Source organism: Aspergillus glaucus (assembly GCF_001890805.1).
Source record: "Aspergillus glaucus CBS 516.65 unplaced genomic scaffold ASPGLscaffold_24, whole genome shotgun sequence".
NCBI lineage: Eukaryota > Fungi > Ascomycota > Eurotiomycetes > Eurotiales > Aspergillaceae > Aspergillus > Aspergillus glaucus.
Window position 1 is genome coordinate 203,434 of NW_019170476.1, and position 22,611 is coordinate 226,044.

Consider the following 22,611-nt stretch of genomic DNA (forward strand, 5'->3'; position numbering starts at 1 on the left):
TATAGGCGCTGGTGCTAGCAAACATGAAGCATGGAAGAGAAAGCTACCTCAAGTATGTACTCTGCTCGAAGCAACCGTGAAGGAATCGAGTTTGTTGACGCAAATACAGACAAGGAACACCCTCTTGCGGGGGTCGTCCTCTGCTTAACCTCTGTGCTCCCAGAGCAACGGGTAAGTGCAATTGGGCTCTCTTTCTCACTGATATGATGCGCTTAGATATGAGGTTACTGACAGACTTCTCTATCCAGACTGAATTAGCCACGATTGCGAGTCAAATGGGAGCGACCCACAAGTTCGATCTAACTTCCGATGTCACGCATTTACTAGTCGGTGAAACGAATACACCCAAGTACAAGTTCGTTGCTCGAGAACGCCCAGACGTGAAGGTTCTCAAGCCGGAATGGATTCAAGCCTTACGGGAGTCATGGATGCAGGGAGGAGACACGGACCTTCGCACGCTGGAGGAACAATACAAACTTCCAACGTTTTCAGGGCTGTCTATTTGCATTACGGGGTTTGAAGACAGTGGGTTATAATTGTTTGGTTCTTTTCTGTCGCTCAGGATGACTGACAACTATGCAGTGGCCCTCCGGAATTACCTAGAAGACACCGCAACTGCGCATGGAGCCGAATTCAGGAAGGATCTCACAAAGAGTGTAACTCATCTCGTCTCCAGGAACACGGAAGGACAGAAATACAAGTTCGCGACGCAATGGAATATCAAGGTCGTGACAATGAATTGGTTCAATGACAGCATAGAGCGCGGAATGGTCCTCGAAGAAACCCTTTACCATCCGCTTTTACCGGCAGAGCAACAAGGTGCCGGTGCCTGGAACCGATCAATACCTGCAGTCAAAGAAAAGACGTCAAGTGCCGAGACAGGGTCAAATCCACGGCCTAGGAAATTGCGCAGAATGGCGAGCGCTAAACTGGAGCATCAGAATGAGAACATCTGGGGTGATATTGTAGGCACAGGGTTCGAAGGCTCTAATTCCAAGAAGTCTCAAACCAGTCAACAGACGAACGGTGGCACCGTGCCTGCGAAGAATAGACCCGTACTTCAAGAAGCGAAATCGTTTGCCAGTGCAACTACTTTTGCAGACGCGACAGAAGCGCAGCCCGCGCCTCGCAAGCAGGCCCCAGAACCTGCGGCCAACAGCCATAAAGGCTTTCTGCATGACTGCTACTTCTTTATCTTTGGGTTTTCTTCAAAGCAGGTTCGTATAATTACAGTTATGACTTGCAGGAGTGAACTTATGCTGACTCTACGTAGACAAGTGTACTGCGCCAGCATCTGACATTTAATGGTGCTCAGATAGTTGGGTCGCTGGGCGATTTCTCTCATCCCGATATTCCGAAAACTGGGCATGGGCTTTACATCGTTGTATCTCATAAAATCCCGCGATCCCAAGTTCCCAGCACGGACGACATGGCCTTTGAGTGTGAAGTGGTGACGGATATGTGGCTGGAGAGGTGTCTCGACGCAAAAGCATTTGTTTCGCCAGAATCTCATGTCGCAAATACGCCGGTCCCTGTGTTCCCTATACCAGGTCAGCATCCATCCAGGCTCCATTATGTACTATTCTAACCGTACCTTAGGTTTCCAAGGACTGAAAATATGCTCTACGGGATTCGTGCGCATCGATCTCCTGCATCTATCCAAACTGGTAAACTTGGTCGGTGAGTGAACACCCTCTGTCTATTCGTTCATGAGCTGAGTCTCTAGGTGCATCGTATAATGAGTATATGACACAAAGTGCCTCCGTTCTGGTTTGTAAGGACCCACGTTCTGTAAATCAGGACAAGTTACGGCATGCTTCGGAATGGGGCGTCCAAGCCGTCTCCGGAGACTGGCTTTGGGATTCTATCCAAGCGGGTGAGAAGAAGCCATTCGAAACCTACACTATCAGGAGGCCCTTGTCGCAGAGCGATAAGGACGCAGAGAAACGACAAAATCTCTCCCGTAGTAACAGCACAAGCCAAGGGGCTCCAACCCGTGTCTTCAACGAGAGACAACGCTCAAGCAGCGAGATTGCGGCGGTCAAGGAAAATACCCCAGACATATCACGATCCAAAAGTATTGCTGAGAAACGCAAGCACCCCAGCGATGAGACTTCTCAGAATCCTCTTCAAGAGAATCAACAATCCCCACAAAAAAAAGCATCGGAGTCAATCCCACACTCAAAGTCTCCATCGCCTCAGAAAGACCAATCTCGGCCCACTACCAGCTCTTCTTCACTAAAACGCCAAGAAACAGATCAATCAACTGCATCTGCCTTCGACCTCGCCGTCAACGGTCTGCTCAAACAAGCCCGAGCAGCAAGCTCGCGCTCAGCTACAGACTCAGGAGACCAAAGCGACCAACCCCGCACCAGAAGACGCAAACCACTCCTTGGCAGAGCGCCATCGCTCAACTCAGCACGGACCTTTGAACAATCAGCCTTCTCCCGCGCCAGCTCCATCGATACCCTCAACGAAGACGGCTGCGGCAGTGGCGCAGAAAGCGTTGCTACTGACAAAAACGCAACATCACGAGTAAACAGCCGTGGCGAGCAGAGTTTCACCTCGCTCTTTAGCGGAACACGCTTCGAGTTCGGCGCTGAAGGCAATCCCGAAGACCAGGAGGACGAGGAACCCCCAATGACACAGCTGAACTACGAAGATCCCGATGCTGTCGCAATGAGACAAAAGTTCATGCAGCATGCCGGGAAGCTTGTTGATACAGAACCGGCGAACCAGGGATTGATCGTTAGTGAGGTACGGGAGTTGGAGGATGTCGGATGGGGTACTGGCCGGAGGACGAGGCAGGCCACTAAGCCTGCGGATGATCTGGAGGAATACTGACCTGCATATTTCTTTTCATTGCTTTAGCGGTTTGGCAGTCTCGATGTTTATTGCATGGATGGCGTCTTTTGTATTTGTGTTTGCTAGGGGTTGGTGATCTTGCTTCGATCTAAATGAATAAATAGTGACCTTTGAAGTGATTTTGAATGACTGAAATCCGCCCTTCGCTATAAAAAAATATATATATATAGAGCAAAACGGAGACAAAGATAATACCCAAACACCAGGGGTATTCCAATCCAACACCTATATCTAACAACCCAAACAAAACGAAATATATATAAACCTCATCCATCATCGATCGTCAAACATAAGGCGCAGTAGGCTTATACCCCGCAATACCATGACTAACCAGCTTCGGCACCCCCCTAGTCTGAACACCGGCGCATATATAAACAAGCGTCGCAAGCAACTCCGGCAAGAAGCCCAGTACCACGCGGATGACGAGCGTACCGGTACTCGGGTTAAGATACGCCGCCTGCGTACAGATCGCGACGAGACTGTAGAAAACGCGGACGCCGATTAGGACGAGGCAGAAGGCGATGGAGCCGAGCATCTATTTTATCATTAGCAAACGCCCCTCAAAACGAGAAAAGGAAAGGAGAGCGTACCGTCGTCCCAGCACGCACAACAGGCCCATCCCCCTTCGGAGCCCTAAACGACAACCCCGTCCAGCCAACAAGTATCGCCCAAGAAACAGCCAGAATGACAATACCGACTTTAATCATCTTCTCAGCCTTGTCGATGGGTTGGTCGTGGTTTTGCAGTTTTGCAGATCCGGCGGCTGCTAGGGCGACGCCGGCGCCGACTAGAGTGTGGAAGAAGAGGGCTTGGGCCCATTCGAGTTTCTTGTCGATGCCGAAGATGCGATAGGCGCGGCTGTTCTTTGTTAGGTGCGTTGGCATTAAAGAGGGGGGATAGTGGGTGACGAACGCTTCATGTAGGATACCAGCTGTTGCGAGTAGAAGGGGAGACAGGCCGATGTTTGAGATGATACTAGCCACAGCACCGTCGGATTTCTTGACACCCAAACCACCACTGATAATCCGCAGGCTGCAGAAGACGAAGAGATACAGCCATCCTAAGAAGCCATTCCGGCCATGTTTGAACAGTATATATAAAATGGGAAAGGCAAGAATAACATAGATAGCACAGGTAGCCGCTGAAAGAGAGTCGATCATTTTGCTTGCTAGTACTCCGTAGATGTGAATGCAGATTGGATTGGGACAGAATATGAGGGCGAATAGCCGCTTAATATGTACTCAACGACTAACATGCCCCAGGCACCACCTATGTGCCTCGTCGTGTCAAGACATGTTCATTTTAGGAAGGTTTTTGGGCAATCCGTGCGAAGGATTCAGGTTTGGACCACAAGGCAGACTCCTACGAGAGGCTGTGTATGCCGGTATACATTGGCCGGAATATCCCCGGTGAGGCTGGGCATTGCTTGTCCAGACTTGACTTTTTATTGGAAAGCTTAGATTTTCTTGTGGCACTTGAAATTTAGACAAATATTCGATTTGGTCAGAGGTTATGTGTTGTTTGGGTGGGGGGTTAGGCGTATTTTGGCCCCCAATCTTAGCGCCGTCACAATAAAGAATTGAGCCGCTGCAGATCACTCGGGATGGCCAATCTCAATACAAAGAGCCAGCCCAAACCACTCAGCCGCCAACCGCATCCGCCCCTGGTAGAGATCATTCGCCGAAATAACCCCAGGCACCCAATACCCGATCCACCGGAAACAATCAGAGTGTAAGTCAATTCTAAATCTGCGCCATGATCTCAGCTAGAGAGCTGCCGATGTGCGCCCTGTAAGGACGACTTTGGCGTCTGGGTACATCTCCAGTAGGTCCGGGAGATAGGCACTCCCGGGGACTTTGAGGGTAACTTCGTGGTTTTGTAGTAGACGGGCGAGATTTTGTCGTCGGAGGGAGGTGTTTTTGGTGTTGACAATTCTGACGCTGAGGTAGAGATTGGTCAATTGGCAGAGGGGCTCGGCGAGGTGGAAGCAGTTTTTGTAGCCGAGTTCTTCGAGGGCTTTTTTTCATGGCTCATTGTGCCGGTTCGGGGGAGGCCAGCCTGCATTGCTTTGTCAGTCTCTTGGACGTGGTGAATTGAGGAGTGGTGTATACTCACCACAATGACTTTGATCGTTGACCCATGGTGCACACCTGAGGACGACACATGCAGTCCTTCATCGACTTTAGGATCCGGTCTGGTGATGCTCATGCTGGACTTGAGTACGAGTGCAAGCGTTTTCAGCGTAGTGAGCTCATGTGAGACCCATCATCTGTATTGTTGGGTTCTGCATTGTGACTGTGGGTAAGAAAATCTGAGAATGGCCTTGTAATTCTGTTGAGAATGGGCAATGATGATCGCAACCAGGACGGAACCACCGTTTTATCTCCTCCCATTTCGACCCCCATGAAGCCATCACCATCGCAAAGCATCTCAAAAGAGGCACAGTCTTGGATCAAGACCATTGAACTATTTCCAGCACTCTAGTATGAAACATCCAAATTAGCTCGTAGGCCAAGCCTTGCCGAGTAGTCTTGGCGGTTATTGGCACCAAGCCACATGGTCAGGATTGCCCCTGTTCGTTCTACCATGGTGTATGCAGTATATGCCATTCAGAGATAAGCTCATCTGCATGGAGATTTTCATCGGCCACATGGTCATGAAGCTTTGGGGATGCATTTGGGGGGCGTTTTCAAGATAGTATTACAATCTGAATTGAGGATTGGGGGTACGGTATAATCGTTAGATAGCCAGAAACTATTCAAGAAGTGATCGGTGCCAGAGACGCAATTTATTTGAGGGGAGTTTCATGATGTTGCAAGTGTGCCCTGTTAACTGAAGACACCGGCTCTACCTGTAATGCAATTGAATACAATTGAGATACGCAAGGCTTGGCTAGTAGTATGTTCTTGCTAATAATGACAATTTGACCAGGAGTAATGCTCATATAAGCTCAACTTAGACTTGGCGTTTAGGAGTCTCAAAACTAATCACAACATTCATTGGTATAAAACTCGCTAAATCTCAGTATACATAGGACAAAAAAAAAAAAAAAAAAACAACTAAATCCAAGTCTGAACCTCAATCTCCTTATCAAACCCATCCTCCTTCTTCTCCACAAGCACAACTCTCCTTGACCCCAACGCCACCGCCGTCGCCGAAAGCACAACAACATACTCCATAACAACAACCATAAACAAATGCAACCAAACCCCCGTATCATCCTTCGCCATCGGATCCAACACACTCTCCTCCCCCGAAAACAAACTCCCCGCCGAAAACGCCAACCTAACACTCATAAACGGGATTGACAGGACCGCACACATAGCAGCCGCGCGCTCGTTTCCGTACCCGCCTTGTACTTTGAATAGTGTGATCACGGAGAGGAAGACGGTTATGGCGAAGATGGCGATGGAGAGGCAGATTCCGGCGCGCATTAGGGTTAGATCTTTGGTTTGGTGCTGGTCAGTTGTGTAGAGATCGCGGCCGCCGTAGGCGGTCATTATTGTTGCGGCTATGATGGTTAGTTGGAGGGGGAGGAATATCCAGAAGGAGAGGCCTTTGCGGAGGGGGGCGTTGCTGGTTGTATTAGCGCTTTTTATGCGAGGGTAATTTCAGGGGGCTCACGCTCGAACTAGGACTCCGATCGGTAAGCACAAAACTGGTGCTAGTCCGATTGTGTCTAGGAGTGTTGCTGTGGTGAGGAGGTTGGACTTGTCGGGATTCATGGCTGCTAGGCCCAGTGATGCACCGGCGATTCGCATCCCGGAAAGCAGGAAGAGAGGTATTAGGATAGGACGCCATGTGTATGGCTTTTTTCCGCCGTGGATGAGGAGAATGAAGATGATGGCAGGCGGAATGGGACAATAGAATGCCAATTCGATGAGGAAAATCGCGTCTCGTAGGGTGAACATGGTTACCAGGAAAGGGGTTGTTTGAGGCCAAGGCTATGATTGAATTAATTAGATTAGAATGGAGGGATGATTGAAATTGGTACTTTGCTTGCGATAAGTATTCTTTTCTATGGTCGCCATAGCACATGGTGGCTTAGGGCATGATCCCGCCCCAATTGGGCAGCCAGATCGACGCCATACTCTACACATGACAGGCTCACGATAAGCTCATGACAGCCTGTTAAGCTTTTTTGGGGCCGTTTGTTTCACGACAGAAATAGAATCTGAAGACCATACGGGCGCTTTTGTGGGGGGCCGATCTCACGTGCTGCACAGCCCTATCTTGAGATACGGACTCAAGAAAACTTCATTTAGTACTATTTGGGTAATTATGTGGATATGATATTGAATATATTGTATGTTTTGCGTGTGTGGTGCACCTTGCCCCAGCCCCAACCCCCCAGGCGCAGCCAAAACTACACCGGCTTGGTTCACCTATACACATTGAACTCGAAAACAAGATATAAAATTATGAAAAAACCCAGCCAAGAAAAAAGAGCCATCAACAACAACATTTCCTCTTTTGCCATGCTCGAAGTCGAATTCTACTCTTCAGTGATCCTTTCAGCACCTCTCCAAATCTGCATCTTCTCCTCCAACGAAGACACTTCCTCCTGGACCCCGACTCAATCCCAAAATGCTCGTCCTACCTCTTGCACTTCTCGCTCCGATAATTTACGCTTCTGTGTCGACTAGTCCAGCAGCGCAGGATGTTCAAAAATCTCCCCGGTCCGCCGCATCACGCTATCTGGGGACACTTCTTAGTTATGCGCGACATCGCAAGCAGTCTTCCACCTGATGCAACACCACGGCTATTCGCGCATTTTATGCGCCAGCGCTATGGTCTGGGCTATTTCTTCTACCTTGACCTGTTGTCTCTTGCGCCACCGCAGTTTGTCATTGTCCAGCCGGAGCTGGCAATGCAGGTTGTGCAAAAGATGAATCTTCCCAAGGAGTCTGTGGTTATCACCTACCTCTTCATATTCCTGATAAATAACTGTGCAACAATGCACCGCGAGGACCTCTTCAAAGACGCAGAGCGGTTCTACCCCAAAGGCCAAAAGTATGTCTTGTCAGTATGATCATGCTTACGAGTGTGCCGAAACGCACTCGGTCAACTCGATGACGCAAACTACTTTCCATAAGCATGCAAATATGCCAGAATCTTCTGCAACTCACTGTATTATTCATTTATGAATGTTGACAATGAACAGGTGCCATGTTTTCTAATCCGTCGATTTCTACTGATATCTCGACCAATCGGATGACCACTCCCGCCGATCTCCATAGTATGTATGCATTTTTTATGCTCTATGCCGATGTGGCTCAAAGCGAACCAATAAGGAAGGCCGCTAGATTTAGAGTAGTATAGTTAGTTAACCACATCATGATTCCTAAGCAGATCTAGCACTGCACAAGTATAAATATACAAGTACCATAGCAGTGCTCTCATACAATATCGTCAAACAATATCTTTTCTATACTCACCCCATCATGGCCCCTACCATCCTCATCGTCGGCGCAACCGGCAACACCGGCAGAAGTGTCACTGAAACTCTACCAAATCTACTAAACACCAGCAACACTTTATCCGATCACCGGATCATAGCTCTCACACGTTCCCTGAACAGCCCAGTAGCCCAGCAACTCGCGAAACTACCCGGTGTCGAGGTACTCGAGCAAAACTGGGTCGAGATCACCGCCGACTGGCTCCGCGAACACGAGGTAGTCAGAGCATTCATCGCATCACACAACGAACCACACCACTTCACTGAAGAATCAACCTTCCACCTTGCCGCCCTCAAAGCCGGTGTCAAGTATGTTGTGCGGATATCAACTACGGCAGCGAATGTGCGCCCGGATTGTGCCGCTTACTATCCGCGTACGCATTGGGCTATCGAGGCCCTTCTGAGTTCGCCGGAATTCAACAGCTTGCAGTGGACGTCGCTTCAGCCGAACATCTTTTCACAAATGTATCTTTCCACTGCCGCGGAACTGATCAAGCAGTACCGCAAGACTGGGAAGCAGGATACGCTTCGGTTGATGGCGTCGGAGGATGCGCCTGTCGGTATCATTGACCCTGATGAGATTGGAGTCTTTGCGGCGCACCTCTTGTCCCAAGATGACCCTACTGTGCATAGCAAGGCCAAGTATGTCCTGAATGGGCCAGAGGATATCACTGGGAAGCAGATTGTGGGCATGGTTGAGCAGCACATCGGAACACCAGTTAAGGATGTCAGCTACAAAGACATGTCTTTCATCGATTCGTTTGTCGAGGGAGGAACTCAGAAATCAAAGAACGTTATCTTGTCTATCAAACACGCCCCGGAGACAGCGTGGGATGGAAAATGCACGGCTTCTACGACCAGCAAGGAAGTGCTGGAGATCGCTGCGCCTAAGCGTACGCCTGCCGATGTGTTTAAGACCCTATTGGAGGAGTAGGAAACGATATATGGTCTATGGCCGACTTACATGTTGAATATCTTTTGAACCATGGGGAAGCTGCATTTGTGTATAGATAAACATGAAACAAACATAAAAATACATGCTTTTGAATTTGATCGTGCAATTTGGTAGAATATTACGTCATTTTTATACACAGCGAAGATGTTGAAGAGTGAGATGCTTATATTTTATATTTTAGTGAAGAAATATCACAAGATATTGGTAAGTCATCAAAAGCGCCGATGCAATTTTAAATAGAAATAGGGAGGGTTACCATAATCTTTGTTTCTTTCATGATTTTCGAGAATAACAGAGAGTAAACGGTCAGAAACGAGGGGGGAATATCTGATAAATAAAAAAGGTCGTGCTGACAGAATAAAGTGGCATATCGACAAAAAAAGAGAACTCAAAACAATGAATCGTCAAACAACATAGAAAGGAATTTTCATGCATATTCGTTATGTCTGTACAAAAAAAGGTGAAGCAGAAGAGTAAGGGCTTCAATCATGAGCAGCCGCCAACCCACCAGGCAACGGGGCATCAAGATCAATGTCCTCCACGAATCTCCTGTTCTCGCCGCTGTCGCGGAAGAGGTTCGAGAAGTACTTGTTGGCAACGTCGCTCTCCTGCTTGGTCTTGCTGACTTCGCTCTTGCGCTTGCCCAGGTCTTCGACGTCCTGTGCAAGGCTGGTCTGCAGGTTACCAGATGGGATGCGGAGGATGCGGCGGACTTCCGTTGAGATGCGGTTGGCGTTGGAGTGGACATAGTCCATTTCGTGAAGGCTGGCGGCAAGCTTGCGCGAGAGACGAGGGGGGAGAGTGGTCGGGATCGAAGAGAGCACGTATGCAGCAGTCAGTGCGGCTGGAAATTGAGTTAGTACACAATCCTTGAAATATGTATGAAGTTTGACTTACCAGCTGCAACAAGAGTAGGGACGAATAGTCGTCGCGCGTTCTGAGGTCCAAGGAACTTGACAGCACTAAACACGCTATCAACCCAGCTGAAGCCGCTGAAAGCACGGCCGGTAAGAACAGTGATAGCGGTCATGGCCATGCCTGTTCCGGCCATCTTCTCCTGTCTCTCCCAGAGACTGGCGACATCGAAGAAATCCCACAATTCCACTTCCGTGTCGACTTGCTTGGCGAAAGTGTGACGGCGGCTACGACGGAACATCATGTCGGCGCGGAAGTTGAGAGGAGCGAACTTGTCCTCTCCAACATGCAAGAGACCGATGTTCTGTATGAAGCCGACACCTTGCACAGTCTTTCCACGGGCAAAGTCCTCGCACTCCGTGACCGAGCCGGAAATCTGTTCCAACATGGCGAGTTTCAGGTCCTCTGCGTACTGGAACACAGAGAAGAGACCAGGGTACTCAACACCAAGATCTGCTTCAGACACACGAGCGATAGTGTTCGTCAACGTAGACCGGGTGTGGTTGTAGACACCCTCGCAGGATCCCTCGATGCACTTCTCCACTTGGTCCGCAATGTCCAGCTTCCGCTTCTTGCCATTTTCATAGGCTGGAACAAGCTCTGCCAACTCGTCCGTGACGCGCTTGAGCTCTGACTGGGCAACATCACGGTTGACGGAAGCCAACGAGTTCAGGTCTCCAAGCAAGTTGAGAAGGTAAGTCCTGGCAGGCGCAAGCTTGGACCGAGAACGCTTCTCCAGAACAAAGCGACGCAGAGAGGATTCCAGGTTCTCGAAGTCCTGGATCTTCTCCTTGTCTTTGCCCTTGTCCTTGCCCTTTCCTTTACCCTTGTCATTGTCATCATCATCGTCGTCATCGTCATGGGGATCATCGAAGCCCCCACCGCCGCCGCTGCCACCACCACCAGGCTGCTCAACTGGCGGCGGAGGTGCAACGGGAATGGCATTGCTCGACACGAAGTGAACCAATTCCGCCGCTTCCTTGTGGGTTCGCGGGCTAAGCTTGTTGATCTGGTCCAAGATCATCCGCTCGCAACGCTGCTTATCCCGGATTTGGTCGAAACCGTTGACGACCATAAACATGTAAGCCTTTTCGTGGGCGGCGTTCATGATGAATTCCTTTGCCGAAAGAGTGAAGTGGTTCGCGGCTGAGACGACAAAGACAACGACATCAATCTCTTCCTGTCGGGCAAATACCGCTGTTGTCTTGAGAGAATCCGAGTTCAGACCCGGCGCATCGATCAGGGCAATATCGACAACACCATTGTTCAAAAGGGATTCGTCGATAGTCCGCACGTCCTTGACATACACCTTGCACTGCATGTACTTGTCGTTGTCAATCACGATGTTCTCCAACTCACACAAGGGGTAGACGTCGTATGTTCTTTCGTCGTTGCGGTTATACGGCACATCCTTGTGCACTCCATGCACCTCTTCAATTCCGCTGTTCTCCCGAGCATCAAGAACCTCGCAGAAGAGGCTGGTGCAAGGCTGCTGATCCTCTGGCAAGACCTTCCGACGCAGCAAAGCGTTACAGAAAGTCGACTTTCCTGCGTTCAAGTCACCAGTAATCAGCACCTTGCTCGCAGTATCCTCAATTCTGTCCCGCAGTGAGAGGAGATGCTTGATGCTCTGGCCGACTTTTCCGTCGAGGAGCGATGCAATTGAAGATTTCTCCAACGAATGCACCAGCTCAGCTTGCGAAAGAGCGCCCAATTTCAGATCCAGCTTCAGAATCGAAAACTCCTGCGCCATCTGCGGACTCATCAATCGCGGCTCAGGCGCAGGTCGGCTCTCCGGAGCTGCACTCGACTCTGCATCACCGCCAGCCGGCATCGTAGTCGCGCGTCTGAGTTGCCCTGGAACCGGATCCGCGGGGGTGCCCTCGAGGAATGTCTGGCTGTGTTGTAGCGAAGGGGATCCGGGGGTAGTCTGGACGGACGGGTAGTGGGCGGGCCATTGTCGGTTCATGTCTTGGAGTTCCTTCAGCGTCTCGATGGTCCGGGAGATAGCACGGCCGAGCTTGGTCCGGTTCTGGTTGCTGTATATGCCATTAATATCCAATCCGCATAGATCTCGGGGATCCGGCGCAACATACTAGAGAAGCTGATGAACATGGCTTGCGACAACCTGTCTCTCATTGTCGCCTGGAATATGTCAGCAACCTCGCCTCCGTATAACTAATCATAAAGCAGTTCGACGGGCAACTAACCAGCTGGGTTCCATTCTCCAGGGTACGTCGGTCTATCTTCCATCAGACCGTGCCATGCAGCCCCTCCATCACCATCCGCCACACTCCCACTGGAGACACTCCCACCATATCCCGAGTCATTATTCAACGAGGCCATCAGCGCACTTGCACTCTCCGAAGTCGAACCATTTCCGACAGTCATGTACGAAGGCGGCGGTCTCGGATGGAAAGGCCTGTCAAAACGCTCCTCCGCGCCCGCATGCCTGGACGATCCCTCGCCGGCGGAAGAACCGCTGCCACCGGGGAAATACCCTTGACTCATAGCTGTAAAGGCGTGTTTTGCATCAGCGTGCAAATTGGTAGATCTGATCGGGGGTTGTTTTCGTTGTTGGTATATTATTTTTTTGGGAGGGAGAGGCGATGATTAGTGATCATTTGGGCGAGTGTGACAGCATACGCTAGGCCCGAAGGGGCTTGGTGCTTGGTGCATGTGACTCAAAAGGCGGTGAGTATCGGCTCTCGGAAAGGGTGATACTGCCGTTGGTTTACAGAGTACGCAGGCGCTTGATGTCACTGCAAGTTCTTTCCTTTATCATACTGTCGCATTACTTTGTCTGGCTAACATGAATGTGAGTGATGCTACATACTTTGCTCAAAGGGTGCGTGTTTGCTTACAATGTGGTAGATTGTCGAGTGGGCGTTCGGTAAACGTATGACGCCGGCGGAGCGTCTACGCAAACACCAGAGGGCTCTCGATAGGACGCAGCGAGAACTGGACCGGGAGCGCATCAAGCTGGAGAACCAGGAAAAGAAACTCGTGCAGGACATCAAGAAGAGCGCAAAGAATGGTCAGATCGGAGCGTGCAAAATCCAGGCCAAGGACCTGGTGCGGTCGAGAAGGTACGGGGTGTTGCTCTCCGTCTCTATCATCAGGCTAACTCTCATTTCTTTGCGATCAGATATATCCAGAAATTCTACCAAATGCGAACGCAATTACAAGCCATCTCTCTCCGTATTCAGGTACGATGGCATAGCCCGACCCGACTCGTGTGTCAGTGACTTACAGAAACCGCAGACCGTTCGCAGCAACGAGCAGATGATGCAGTCCATGAAAGGCGCGACGATGCTTCTTGGCAGTATGAACCGACAGATGAACCTCCCCGCCTTGCAACGGATCGCCATGGAGTTCGAACGAGAGAACGATGTTATGGATCAACGCCAGGATATGATGGACGATGCGATTGATGAGGCAACGGGTATGGAAGCAGACGAGGAAGAAGGCGAAGACATTGTCAAGGAGGTTCTGGACGAAATTGGCGTGGATCTTAACCAGTCGGTGCGTATCGACTTTGGCTCGCCACTGGGTTACAGAGTGCTGACATGCTTTACACAGTTGGGAGAGACACCTTCGGACATACAAAAGGCTACCGTCAGCGAATCCCGAGTCGCCCAGCCTGTGGGTGCTGGTGCCACTGCCGGCGGCGGTGGTGTTGGTGGTGTTGGTGGTGGTGGTGGTGATAGTGGTGGCGGCGGTGGAACTACAAGCGATGATGATTTGCAAGCACGGCTTGACAGCCTTCGAAGATGAGCATACAGCATGCTCTTTGTTTTGAGTCGTTTATCGTCTCGTCTATTTTATGTTTGTCTTGTGCATTGCTTATTACCAACGGAGTTCTGGAGTCGATTGAATGATTGACGAAGACAGGTGTTTGGGATTAATTCTACAGTTGCAACGCCATATGGCAACAATCGCTTCTTTTATATACAGCAGTTATAGAGACATCGATTAACGACAACATTCTGTCAACACTGATTCTATAACGAATATCAAAACTTGTCTTTATCAAAACGTCCTCTCCCAATCACTAAGACCCTCATTCCTTCTCTTTTGGTTATACGGCTCAGACTCTGGCCGTACCCACACCATATCATCCTGACAAGCCCACTGCCCAAACCAAGGCACCGAACACAACTCCTCCAACGTTGCCCTCTCCATCGGCTGCTTATGCAACATCATCCTCAACATATCCACACAATCCTGCGACAAGTCCTCCCGAACTGGCAACTCCTCATTAATAATCCTCTCCCGCCGCTCATAAACCCTTTCCCAGTGCGCATCAGTGGGCCTAGACTCGTCCACCTTGCCCAACTTGGGTTCCCAGTCGGGCGACTCCCAGGGTGCGTAGCCGTGTAGCATTTCGTAGGTGAGGGCGCCGATTCGCCATAGGTGTGCGATGCGGGTGTCGTGGGGGATCTGGATGTCTACTTGGATTTGGTGTCGGTCTTGAAGTTCTAAGTCTGGTTTTGAGAGTTCGAGGGCGATTTCTGGGGTGAGGATGTTTTCTTGGCCGATTACGTGGGCCCAGGAGCCTGCTTGGAAGTCGGGGTCGGTGAAGCCGAAGGTTGTCATTCCTAGGTCGATTAGTTTGGTCTGTGACTTGTGTTAGCTTTTGACTCGTGGTTAGGGAGAAAGGCGAGGACTTGCATTGAGATTCTCATCAATAATAAAGTTAGCCTTGGACAAGTCACCGTAGGAAACATTCATATGCCGAAGATAAGCAAAGCCCTCCAGAATCTGCGACGCAACCTTGCACACCCCTTCCTCGCTAAGAATCGGCTTCTTTTTGTGTGTAAGGTACATTCCCGTGAAAGCAATGATGCGCCTTAGCTCTGGGTCGTTTGTTCGTACTTCCTTAGGGTCCATCCTGAGAAGGTCAGGATCTATACACGCCTCCATGACGATTGAATGTACATTGTCATCGACATAGACCGAGTCAAGCTTTGGGAACCTGTCATTATTATATGCGAGCATCAAAAGAAGCGCCTCGTGGGGGATGTAGTGGAATCTTTGGCGCGTGTCCTCGTCGAGGATGGTCATGGTAGGTTTACACTCCATGGCCACTCGATTTGCCATGTCCCAATGTGTTTCGACTTTAATTGCGTAGTGTTGGTATTTAGTAGGGCTCTTTGGATCAGGATCAGGATCAGGATCATCAGGCTCTCGAGCAAGGAAGACAGTGCCGTAGGCTATATATCATCGTTAGTTACTTTCACAACAATAGAGGAGAGGGGAGAGGGGAGAGGGGAATAGTACTAACTGCCACCACCGATATTCGCATAAGGAGTCATACGCCCCTTCAGCACGCGACACATATTCCGAAGCCGGTATTCCGCGTTCTCATATGGGAGCTCATTCCTGTGATTCCTATATACTTGGAACTCATCTACGTCAGCCCTAGCCACATCACCGTTATCAAGTGTGTAATGTTCGTCGCATAGCGAGACCTGTTCACCATGTCTCGCGATCCAGGCCTCATCAAGTCGGCCTGCGAGTGCTTCGTGGAGATGGGGGTATTGTGTTGCTCTGTTGGTTCCCGGTTGCACGAGGTCGTGGATGTTTATTTCTAGGCGGTTGGCCCAGGCTGGTCGTCGTTGTCTCCAATTGTCCAAGGGATGCGCCATGCTGCGTAGGCAAGTATGTCTTAGGAGTAGTAACTAGAGGATGCTGTGAAAACGTTGTTCCGATGGACGTAGACATGGTAAGTGCCTGATTTATACCGCCGACAGCACCATGTCCATCCGTCCTAATCCACCGAAACACGAACTACCGCATAACAAACAATGAAACCTCGAAATCCAAAATCCCATTGGAACGATCATTTCCTTCGGCGCTTAGAAGCCACCAAACAGAACAAAAATCTTTGACACTCTCGACAACAACAACGAGACAGTAAAAAATGCCTCTTAGGGTTACCGACGGCGTCAAAGCAATGCCCCGTTTCGGATATTGCTTTGTTGATTGGATCGATGACAGCATCGGATCCCCGTTGACAGGGCTGCATCCGCTGCATGCTGGACAGGGTTTGTGTAAGTCTGTTCAGTCGTGTTTGGAAGATCTTGCATGCTATGATGGAATTGGGTGGTTGAACTGTGATGACATGGCACAGGACCGGTATGGTATTGTCCAATGAGAGTGGTTCCAGGCATTTATTTCGCTACCTGGGACAAATTCTTCAGCTGGACTTGAAACTCGAGATAAAGCATCCAGTACGATACAGTACAAAGGTACAAGTACAAAGCGATCTTTCTTCGACGTCATTGACAATCTGAACATTCTATTCTGGGTGAATCTTCGCTTTGTTGGGGCATGGCCTCCTTTGGGTCATCGCTTGCGCCTCTTTTCACGATGCAGACAAAAGTACTGAAAGTACTGCTTTGTGTGGCTTTGTATACTCGGCATATTTATAGCACTGAGTCAGGTCAGCTGACGACACGTGCTCGATTGGTAGTTCGTCCGATTTCTCCTTTTATCTCTCACTTAATCTCTCACCTCATTTTCCTTCCTTTTTTTTCAGTGTAAAGAAAAAAGACAAAGAAAAAAGAAAGAAGAATCCGAGTCATTCCGTACTCCGTATTCCCAGCTGCAACCATTCGCTCCGTACTTTCCCTCTGCCCAACGAGGATGAAATCTCCCCTCAATCAATCAATTTCTTTTAATTTAGGCCTGTTCATCTTGCATGGTGCATAGCCACTCCTGTGCAGAATAAGAACCGACATTGCGTCTTCCTGCAGCACTTGCCGACCAAAATCACTGCTGATCCGGTCATAAGGGGGTTTTTTTCTTGTGATGGTCGGCGGTATCTTGCATATCCTCGACTCGTGGGAGGCGAATTACCGGAGAGCCCTACTACTATTCCATGACTATCGAAGCATTATGAGTAGTTTTTTGATTTGTTTTTATGTGTTTAGGCACGCATGGTCACATTCGCCACGGCATTTTACCACGATTTTTGCGCAGTCTCTCCGGTGATGGATAGGCGCTTTTAGAAATTGTGCTTATTGCTTTGTCCCGATGTACGAATCACGTTGGATTCAGTAAAGAATTACAGGGATTAATGGATTCCTGAAACATCGCTGCTGATGATTGCTGAGAAGTTTTCCAAATGCACCAAATGCCGAGTGACCCCCCCTTCGAGAGAGGCTGTTGCGAAAGATATTTGAAGGCCCCGTCGTCCTGGTGCGCGACATTTTTCCCATGGTGCGGCAATAAAAAAAAAAGACCTCGCTTTGCGCTGGGCAGTTGACCATTCCTTTTTTGTTTCTTTTCTTCTTCTTTTTTCTTTTTTTCTTCTTCTCTCATTACCCCTCTTGCTGTTTTTATCTATCTACGGTAATCTTTTTTGTTAATCTTTACCGGCGGCCATGGTCGCTATTAATCAAAATGCGAGGCCGCATGTGCCTCCGGCTCATCTTCGGCCTGGCGAGGCTCCTCGCATCATCCACCACTCGAATCCCGGTCTCATGAACCCTACACAACTGGCTGCCCAGCTGGGTCAGCTCAATGTGGGTGGCCGTCCAAGCAATGGTCAACATGCAAAGGCTCCTGTCGCACCCCACGTCCATGCCCACGATGTGAGCGCTCCCACGCCACTATACGAGGGATATACTTTCTTCAAGGCGGATGCGGGTGCCGGTCAGAAGTCGACATGGGGTCGCATCGAACGGACCAAGATGTCACAGGGCCAGAATGAGCTGTCCAAGATGGTCCAGACCCGGTCGAAGAAACTTCCTGCTGCTGAGCAATACGAAGCCCTCACGAAAGCCAAGCGTACCCTCGTCGACCAGTTGATTGAGCAACGGGCACGGTTTGATGCTCACTTGGGCTGGGAATGTGTCTATGCGAAGACAGAGGAGAAGCCTAAAGGCAAGAACGCACGCCGTGGCGAGCTCGAAACGGTCTCCATGGACGTCGTGATCATGGGACTGCCCAAGGCCGCTACCAACCCCAATGTACCTCAGAAGTCTGTCAAGATCGAGACTCCAGAGGAGACCAAGGAGAAGAACCTGGAGAAGCCTGTTCATCCCACGGCCGAAAAGGAAACTCGTCCGATCAACAAGATCAGCGATCTGAAGAACAAGGTCCAGTGGGTGAAACCAGGCAATACTCGTCAACAGCCTCCTACAATGAAGATTCACATACCGCAACGTGATGATTCACCGCCGCCCTACCCTCGTCCTCAAGCGCCTCCTGACCCGAACCCGTTCCCCCATCCCCGTCCCGCCGAAGGACACAGCTCTGGCAGAGGACAGCCCATGGAAAGGCCATGGTCACAGGCTCCGGCGGTCCAGCAACCGTACAATGTCCCCCAAGCTCAACCCAACCTTGGCTCAGGGCGTGGGATGCCGAGCGCGGGTGCTCAAGCTGTTCCCCCAAGCCACAATAAATTCTATCCCAGACGAATGGAAGTGCGTGGTCGACCACCATTTGTTCGGCCCGCTGCTGGCCCAGCACCTGAAACACAACATTCACGTGCTCGCAGCGGCTCTGAACCCCAGCCAGTCAATGGTCATCCCGGCTCTGTACAACCCCCTCATGATCTCCCTGGAAAATCCAAATCCCCCGTAGACAGCGCGGATGACCGTACAACCGGGACCCCCAACTTGACTGAGCGCGTCAAATGGCCAGCTGAGTCTAGCGAGACTGAGGACGAGTCAATCCTATCTGGCGGCGACGACGAGGACGACTGGAGCTCCGTAACAGAGGATCTAAGTGACGAGAGCGATCTGGATAGCGAGGAGGACGAGGAATTAGAAAACAAGACCCCCCAAAAACCCCAACCATGGCGTGGGAGTCTTTGGCGCCGACACTCGTCTCAGAAGCTGAACCGCCGACATCCAGTGTATCGCATCCATTGTCGGAAGTGGCCGAACAGTAGCTCTCCCAATAAAGACGGCGATGACAGCAACCCCAACCGAGGACGATCTCCAGCAGGCAACACAGACTGCAGCATGGAAGAAGTGGTGTCCACCACGAGACACACGAGCGATAACAATGCCGAATGGAGAGCAGCAACAGGTCAACCACCCCGGGAAATTACCGTGCCAGGAACCCGAGGCCGTCCCACTATTATCCACGAAGCCGAAGCTAACCCGGGACCTCTCGATTCCTCTTCTGGGGCCCAATCTCCTCTGGACGAAGAGCAGGTGCGGATGCACAATGACATCCGTACTAAGATGCTGAATGACAGGGAGGCTCGACTGGAGCGCCGGGAGAAGCTAGTGGACTTTCATGCGAAGATGTTGGCGGAGAAGTTGGAGGAAGCGAGGTTCATGAATCAGCGGATGGCGTTGCGAGAGCCATTTTATTATCGTCCTTATTCCCCTCCGCGACGATATCCTTTGCCGGAGTACTAATTATGTAACTAGAGTAGTAGTGTATGTAGGTAGTAATGGAGTGAGAAATGACGCAGGACGCCTTTGGTCCGTCCCGCCACGTTTCCCCGTTTTGTCTTCGTCTGGCGTCATAAATCTTCCTTCTTCCTCTTTCTCTTTCTCTTCTTCTTCCTACTCTTCTTTACTATCATCGTAATTCTTCTTTACTCCGTCTATCTCAATTCCATTCTACCTCACATTATTCTTACTCTCTGCCCATCATGCCTCGCCAATTCTTCATCGGTGGTAACTTCAAGATGTATGCCCCGCTACCCCTCCATCCCCGACCTTGATAGCATAGCTATACCACATAACACACCACTCAATGAATATACTGACAAAGTATAGGAACGGTGTTGCCAACAGCATCACCTCCATCGTCAACAACCTCAACTCGGCCAAGCTCGACCCCAACGCCGAGGTCGTCATCTCTCCCCCCGCTCCCTACCTGTCGCTTGCCCGCCAGGTCGCCAACGACAACATCGGCGTCGCTGCCCAGAACGTCTTCGACAAGCCCAACGGTGCTTTCACCGGTGAAATCAGCGTCGAGCAGCTCCAGGATCTCAAGATCAACTGGACTCTCGTTGGACACAGCGAGCGCCGTGTCATCCTGAAGGAGTCGGACGAGTTCATTGCCAAGAAGGTCAAGGCTGCTGTTGACGGTGGTCTTGGTGTTATTTTCTGCATCGGTGAGACTTTGGAGGTATGTCATTCATCATCTGTCTTAAACCTTGTTTTATGGATTCCCAGCTAACGATTTGTAGGAGCGTGAGTCCAACAGCACCATCGCCGTCGTCACCCGTCAACTCAACGCCGCCGCCAAGGAGCTCTCCAAGGAGCAATGGGCCAAGGTTGTCATCGCCTACGAGCCCGTCTGGGCCATCGGAACCGGCAAGGTCGCTACCACTGAGCAGGCTCAGGAGGTCCACGCCGCTATCCGCAAGTGGCTCGGTGAGGCCATCTCCGCCGAGGCCGCCGACAACACCCGTGTTATCTACGGTGGCTCGGTCAGCGAGAAGAACTGCCGTGAGCTCGCCAAGGAGAACGATGTTGACGGTTTCCTTGTTGGCGGTGCTAGCTTGAAGCCTGCATGTAAGTTTCTTTCCTCTCTAATTGGATTTTATCAAGCAGTTATCTGACAGTTACAGTCGTCGACATTGTCAACTCTCGTCTGTAAAGATTTAGCGATAGGTTTATGATGCGATCCGTTTAATTTACGATTACCAATACCGCGATGTGATGAAAATTTAGACGAATTAAAATGAGATCCGTTTTGGTGACTACCACTTTATGTTTCGTAACTGAAGATCCATAGAAGTATTTACATTCCCATTTTACTTGCGCAATCATATGCAAAATAGATCATAGTACAGAGTACTCATGACGAATACGAAACCGACACCCCCACACTCCTCCAATACGACGCCGACGCACCACCCCCAACACTCTGCGCGCCACCACCAGGCCCATAAGCCGGCGAAAACGAACTCGGCCCCAACCCAACACCCGCACTAACCAACAACTCCTTCACCCTACCCTCCCAAAGCAACCGTACATTCCACGACTGATCAACCCGAATTTTAAGCACAGAGTCACTAGCCTCTTCCTCCTCTTCTTTTCGCTCTTTTAGCGGCGCGGGATTCGCATTACTCGGAACAGGCGGGAAAGCAGGGTTATTCTCCCGCATTTTGCGCCTCGCCCATTCAAGTCCGTCGTCTTCGGGTTCGGTGATGGATTTGCTGGGCTTGCGCCAGAGTTCGCAGCCCGCTACCATTTCACTTTCCCAGCTGTAGACGTTGAAGCCGAAGCGGGAGCTAAAGGAGAGGTTTGGGGAGGCGCGGAGGGAGTAGGATGTTGATAGGGAGCCGGTTAGAGGGGTTAGGGTTAGTGTGAGGGTGTAGGGGAAGGTGGAGATTGGGGTGCCGTTTGTTGATGATTGAGTGGATGTAGATAGAGAGGAGGGTTGGCTGGATGTCTCGGGTGTAGGGAGGGTGCTGAATCGGAGGCCTGTGGACATGCCGATGAGAGAGGAGATAGGGGAGTAGTATGCTTCTGCGCCTGCGGATAGGAGTGATAATTGTGATGCGGAGGAGTCGTTCTTCGTAGTAGATCGCGGGTCTGGGCCGAAATTCCACAGCCCCCGCCAACCGAATAGTGCATTATCCGTGCTGAAGAGGTACTCATTGCTGTACTTCCCCGTATCATGAGACAACTGCGTCAGCAGAGAAGCCTGCGGCGCTGATTTCGACAACGGAGGCCCACGAGTCGAGCACACCGCGAGCGCCAACTGCATCGTCGGAGAAATCCTCCGCAAGAACAACGCATTCAGCGTCGTTGGCGGTGGCAGATGAAGCGTCGCATGGAGCAGCGTCGCCTTCTGCCGAGTAACCGCATCATTCCCATCGTCTCTTGCTGGCGAGAAATCACCAACACCATCAAGTATCGAGTTCCATGCCCAGTTCTCGGCCGGGGCGGCTGGGCGCTGGACTTGTCGGTAGCCCGGGGTGAGTTTTCGGAGGGGTATCAGGGCACTTCGACTGGGGGTGTTGTCGAATGGGAGGGTGCTGTAGAGGTAGGAGACGGAGCCGTCAATTAGACCGACTGTGCCGAGAGTGTAGCTGGTTGCGAAATGAGGGGTTGAGAGGGAGGAGAGGTGGACGCGGAGGCGCTCGGGGGTGGTGAAGTCGAGAAGTGCTGTTCATCCAGAGAATTAGACACGTCCAGAATTCCATTAATTAGGTTCATCGAGGGTCTCACACTGCGCAGTGGCTGTTAGCGACGAGTACGAATTGTCGCGATTCCAATTGGTCCCCTCAGCGAAGGCGAGCTGGATGTAATCCATGAAATCCAGCATTATCGCAATGGCACAAGAGCGTCATGAATAAATCAATCAGCAGTCTCCCCTATCAATCCGACGTAGCATATTCATCACCACTTCGATATAGACGAAGTGAACTCCGATCTGGATGAAGCCAATCAGTTCATTACCCCATCCGGCTTAGCCCGTCGGATAAGGA

At 50.6% G+C, this 22,611-nt stretch overlaps 12 protein-coding genes across 12 annotated transcripts; 6 read left to right on the plus strand and 6 right to left on the minus strand.

Moving 5' to 3' along the window:
* Positions 1 to 30: 30 nt before the first annotated feature.
* ASPGLDRAFT_69455 (BRCT domain protein) lies at positions 31 to 2,844 on the plus strand (the record flags this gene model as incomplete). The annotated part of the gene is made up of 7 exons (XM_022549374.1): positions 31 to 52; positions 110 to 171; positions 249 to 525; positions 583 to 1,217; positions 1,274 to 1,550; positions 1,600 to 1,680; positions 1,727 to 2,844. 7 exons carry the CDS (start codon positions 31 to 33, stop codon positions 2,842 to 2,844), a joined length of 2,472 nt encoding a protein of 823 aa, XP_022397060.1.
* Positions 2,845 to 3,148: 304 nt separating this feature from the next.
* Positions 3,149 to 4,025, minus strand: ASPGLDRAFT_77027 (uncharacterized protein; the record flags this gene model as incomplete). Its single annotated transcript, XM_022549872.1, has 3 exons — positions 3,149 to 3,400; positions 3,456 to 3,723; positions 3,778 to 4,025. The coding sequence occupies 3 exons, from the start codon at positions 4,023 to 4,025 to the stop codon at positions 3,149 to 3,151; spliced, it is 768 nt and encodes a 255-aa protein (XP_022397061.1).
* A 605-nt stretch (positions 4,026 to 4,630) lies between these two features.
* On the minus strand, positions 4,631 to 5,073 carry ASPGLDRAFT_39060 (uncharacterized protein; the record flags this gene model as incomplete). The annotated part of the gene is made up of 2 exons (XM_022545020.1): positions 4,631 to 4,881; positions 4,977 to 5,073. The coding sequence occupies 2 exons, from the start codon at positions 5,071 to 5,073 to the stop codon at positions 4,631 to 4,633; spliced, it is 348 nt and encodes a 115-aa protein (XP_022397062.1).
* An 851-nt stretch (positions 5,074 to 5,924) lies between these two features.
* Positions 5,925 to 6,776, minus strand: ASPGLDRAFT_69457 (uncharacterized protein; the record flags this gene model as incomplete). The annotated part of the gene is made up of 2 exons (XM_022549375.1): positions 5,925 to 6,441; positions 6,490 to 6,776. 2 exons carry the CDS (start codon positions 6,774 to 6,776, stop codon positions 5,925 to 5,927), a joined length of 804 nt encoding a protein of 267 aa, XP_022397063.1.
* Positions 6,777 to 7,152: 376 nt separating this feature from the next.
* Positions 7,153 to 8,045, plus strand: ASPGLDRAFT_85158 (uncharacterized protein; the record flags this gene model as incomplete). The annotated part of the gene is made up of 2 exons (XM_022550319.1): positions 7,153 to 7,878; positions 8,030 to 8,045. The coding sequence occupies exons 1-2, from the start codon at positions 7,526 to 7,528 to the stop codon at positions 8,043 to 8,045; spliced, it is 369 nt and encodes a 122-aa protein (XP_022397064.1). The 5' UTR covers positions 7,153 to 7,525.
* Positions 8,046 to 8,309: 264 nt separating this feature from the next.
* On the plus strand, positions 8,310 to 9,257 carry ASPGLDRAFT_69458 (NmrA-like family protein; the record flags this gene model as incomplete). Its single annotated transcript, XM_022549376.1, has 1 exon — positions 8,310 to 9,257. The coding sequence occupies one exon, from the start codon at positions 8,310 to 8,312 to the stop codon at positions 9,255 to 9,257; it is 948 nt and encodes a 315-aa protein (XP_022397065.1).
* Positions 9,258 to 9,760: 503 nt separating this feature from the next.
* On the minus strand, positions 9,761 to 12,704 carry ASPGLDRAFT_69459 (mitofusin; the record flags this gene model as incomplete). The annotated part of the gene is made up of 4 exons (XM_022549377.1): positions 9,761 to 10,122; positions 10,176 to 12,232; positions 12,290 to 12,338; positions 12,404 to 12,704. 4 exons carry the CDS (start codon positions 12,702 to 12,704, stop codon positions 9,761 to 9,763), a joined length of 2,769 nt encoding a protein of 922 aa, XP_022397066.1.
* A 301-nt stretch (positions 12,705 to 13,005) lies between these two features.
* On the plus strand, positions 13,006 to 13,970 carry ASPGLDRAFT_39065 (ESCRT-III subunit protein DID4; the record flags this gene model as incomplete). Its single annotated transcript, XM_022545021.1, has 5 exons — positions 13,006 to 13,011; positions 13,068 to 13,282; positions 13,342 to 13,402; positions 13,458 to 13,718; positions 13,776 to 13,970. The coding sequence occupies 5 exons, from the start codon at positions 13,006 to 13,008 to the stop codon at positions 13,968 to 13,970; spliced, it is 738 nt and encodes a 245-aa protein (XP_022397067.1).
* A 127-nt stretch (positions 13,971 to 14,097) lies between these two features.
* Positions 14,098 to 15,994, minus strand: ASPGLDRAFT_868072 (Protein kinase domain-containing protein). Its single transcript, XM_022550402.1, has 3 exons — positions 15,481 to 15,994; positions 14,868 to 15,409; positions 14,098 to 14,813 (listed from the first exon to the last, which is right to left on the minus strand). The coding sequence occupies exons 1-3, from the start codon at positions 15,842 to 15,844 to the stop codon at positions 14,226 to 14,228; spliced, it is 1,494 nt and encodes a 497-aa protein (XP_022397068.1). The 5' UTR covers positions 15,845 to 15,994; the 3' UTR covers positions 14,098 to 14,225.
* A 1,394-nt stretch (positions 15,995 to 17,388) lies between these two features.
* ASPGLDRAFT_867032 (uncharacterized protein) lies at positions 17,389 to 19,756 on the plus strand. Its single transcript, XM_022550399.1, has 2 exons — positions 17,389 to 19,532; positions 19,589 to 19,756. Exons 1-2 carry the CDS (start codon positions 17,585 to 17,587, stop codon positions 19,591 to 19,593), a joined length of 1,953 nt encoding a protein of 650 aa, XP_022397069.1. The 5' UTR covers positions 17,389 to 17,584; the 3' UTR covers positions 19,594 to 19,756.
* On the plus strand, positions 19,749 to 20,853 carry ASPGLDRAFT_868103 (triose-phosphate isomerase TPI1). Its single transcript, XM_022550403.1, has 2 exons — positions 19,749 to 20,297; positions 20,359 to 20,853. Exons 1-2 carry the CDS (start codon positions 19,920 to 19,922, stop codon positions 20,731 to 20,733), a joined length of 753 nt encoding a protein of 250 aa, XP_022397070.1. The 5' UTR covers positions 19,749 to 19,919; the 3' UTR covers positions 20,734 to 20,853.
* ASPGLDRAFT_179128 (mitochondrial distribution and morphology protein 10) lies at positions 20,659 to 22,527 on the minus strand. The gene is made up of 2 exons (XM_022542937.1): positions 22,352 to 22,527; positions 20,659 to 22,288 (listed from the first exon to the last, which is right to left on the minus strand). The coding sequence occupies exons 1-2, from the start codon at positions 22,446 to 22,448 to the stop codon at positions 20,973 to 20,975; spliced, it is 1,413 nt and encodes a 470-aa protein (XP_022397071.1). The 5' UTR covers positions 22,449 to 22,527; the 3' UTR covers positions 20,659 to 20,972.
* Between the last annotated feature and the right edge of the window lie 84 nt (positions 22,528 to 22,611).

Bases quoted from the DNA above. Each gene is read 5' to 3' on its own strand.
- ASPGLDRAFT_179128 (XM_022542937.1), bottom strand. From the start codon at position 22,448: ATGCTGGATTTCATGGATTACATCCAGCTCGCCTTCGCTGAGGGGACC. The intron at 22,289-22,351 runs GTGAGACCCTCG...CTGGATGAACAG, and splicing joins GCTAACAGCCACTGCGCAGT to CACTTCTCGACTTCACCACC.
- ASPGLDRAFT_868072 (XM_022550402.1), bottom strand. From the start codon at position 15,844: ATGGCGCATCCCTTGGACAATTGGAGACAACGACGACCAGCCTGGGCC. The intron at 15,410-15,480 runs GTTAGTACTATT...GATGATATATAG, and splicing joins TGCGAATATCGGTGGTGGCA to CCTACGGCACTGTCTTCCTT. The intron at 14,814-14,867 runs GCAAGTCCTCGC...CACAAGTCACAG, and splicing joins TTATTGATGAGAATCTCAAT to ACCAAACTAATCGACCTAGG.
- ASPGLDRAFT_868103 (XM_022550403.1), top strand. From the start codon at position 19,920: ATGAATATACTGACAAAGTATAGGAACGGTGTTGCCAACAGCATCACC. The intron at 20,298-20,358 runs GTATGTCATTCA...AACGATTTGTAG, and splicing joins GCATCGGTGAGACTTTGGAG to GAGCGTGAGTCCAACAGCAC.
- ASPGLDRAFT_867032 (XM_022550399.1), top strand. From the start codon at position 17,585: ATGGTCGCTATTAATCAAAATGCGAGGCCGCATGTGCCTCCGGCTCAT.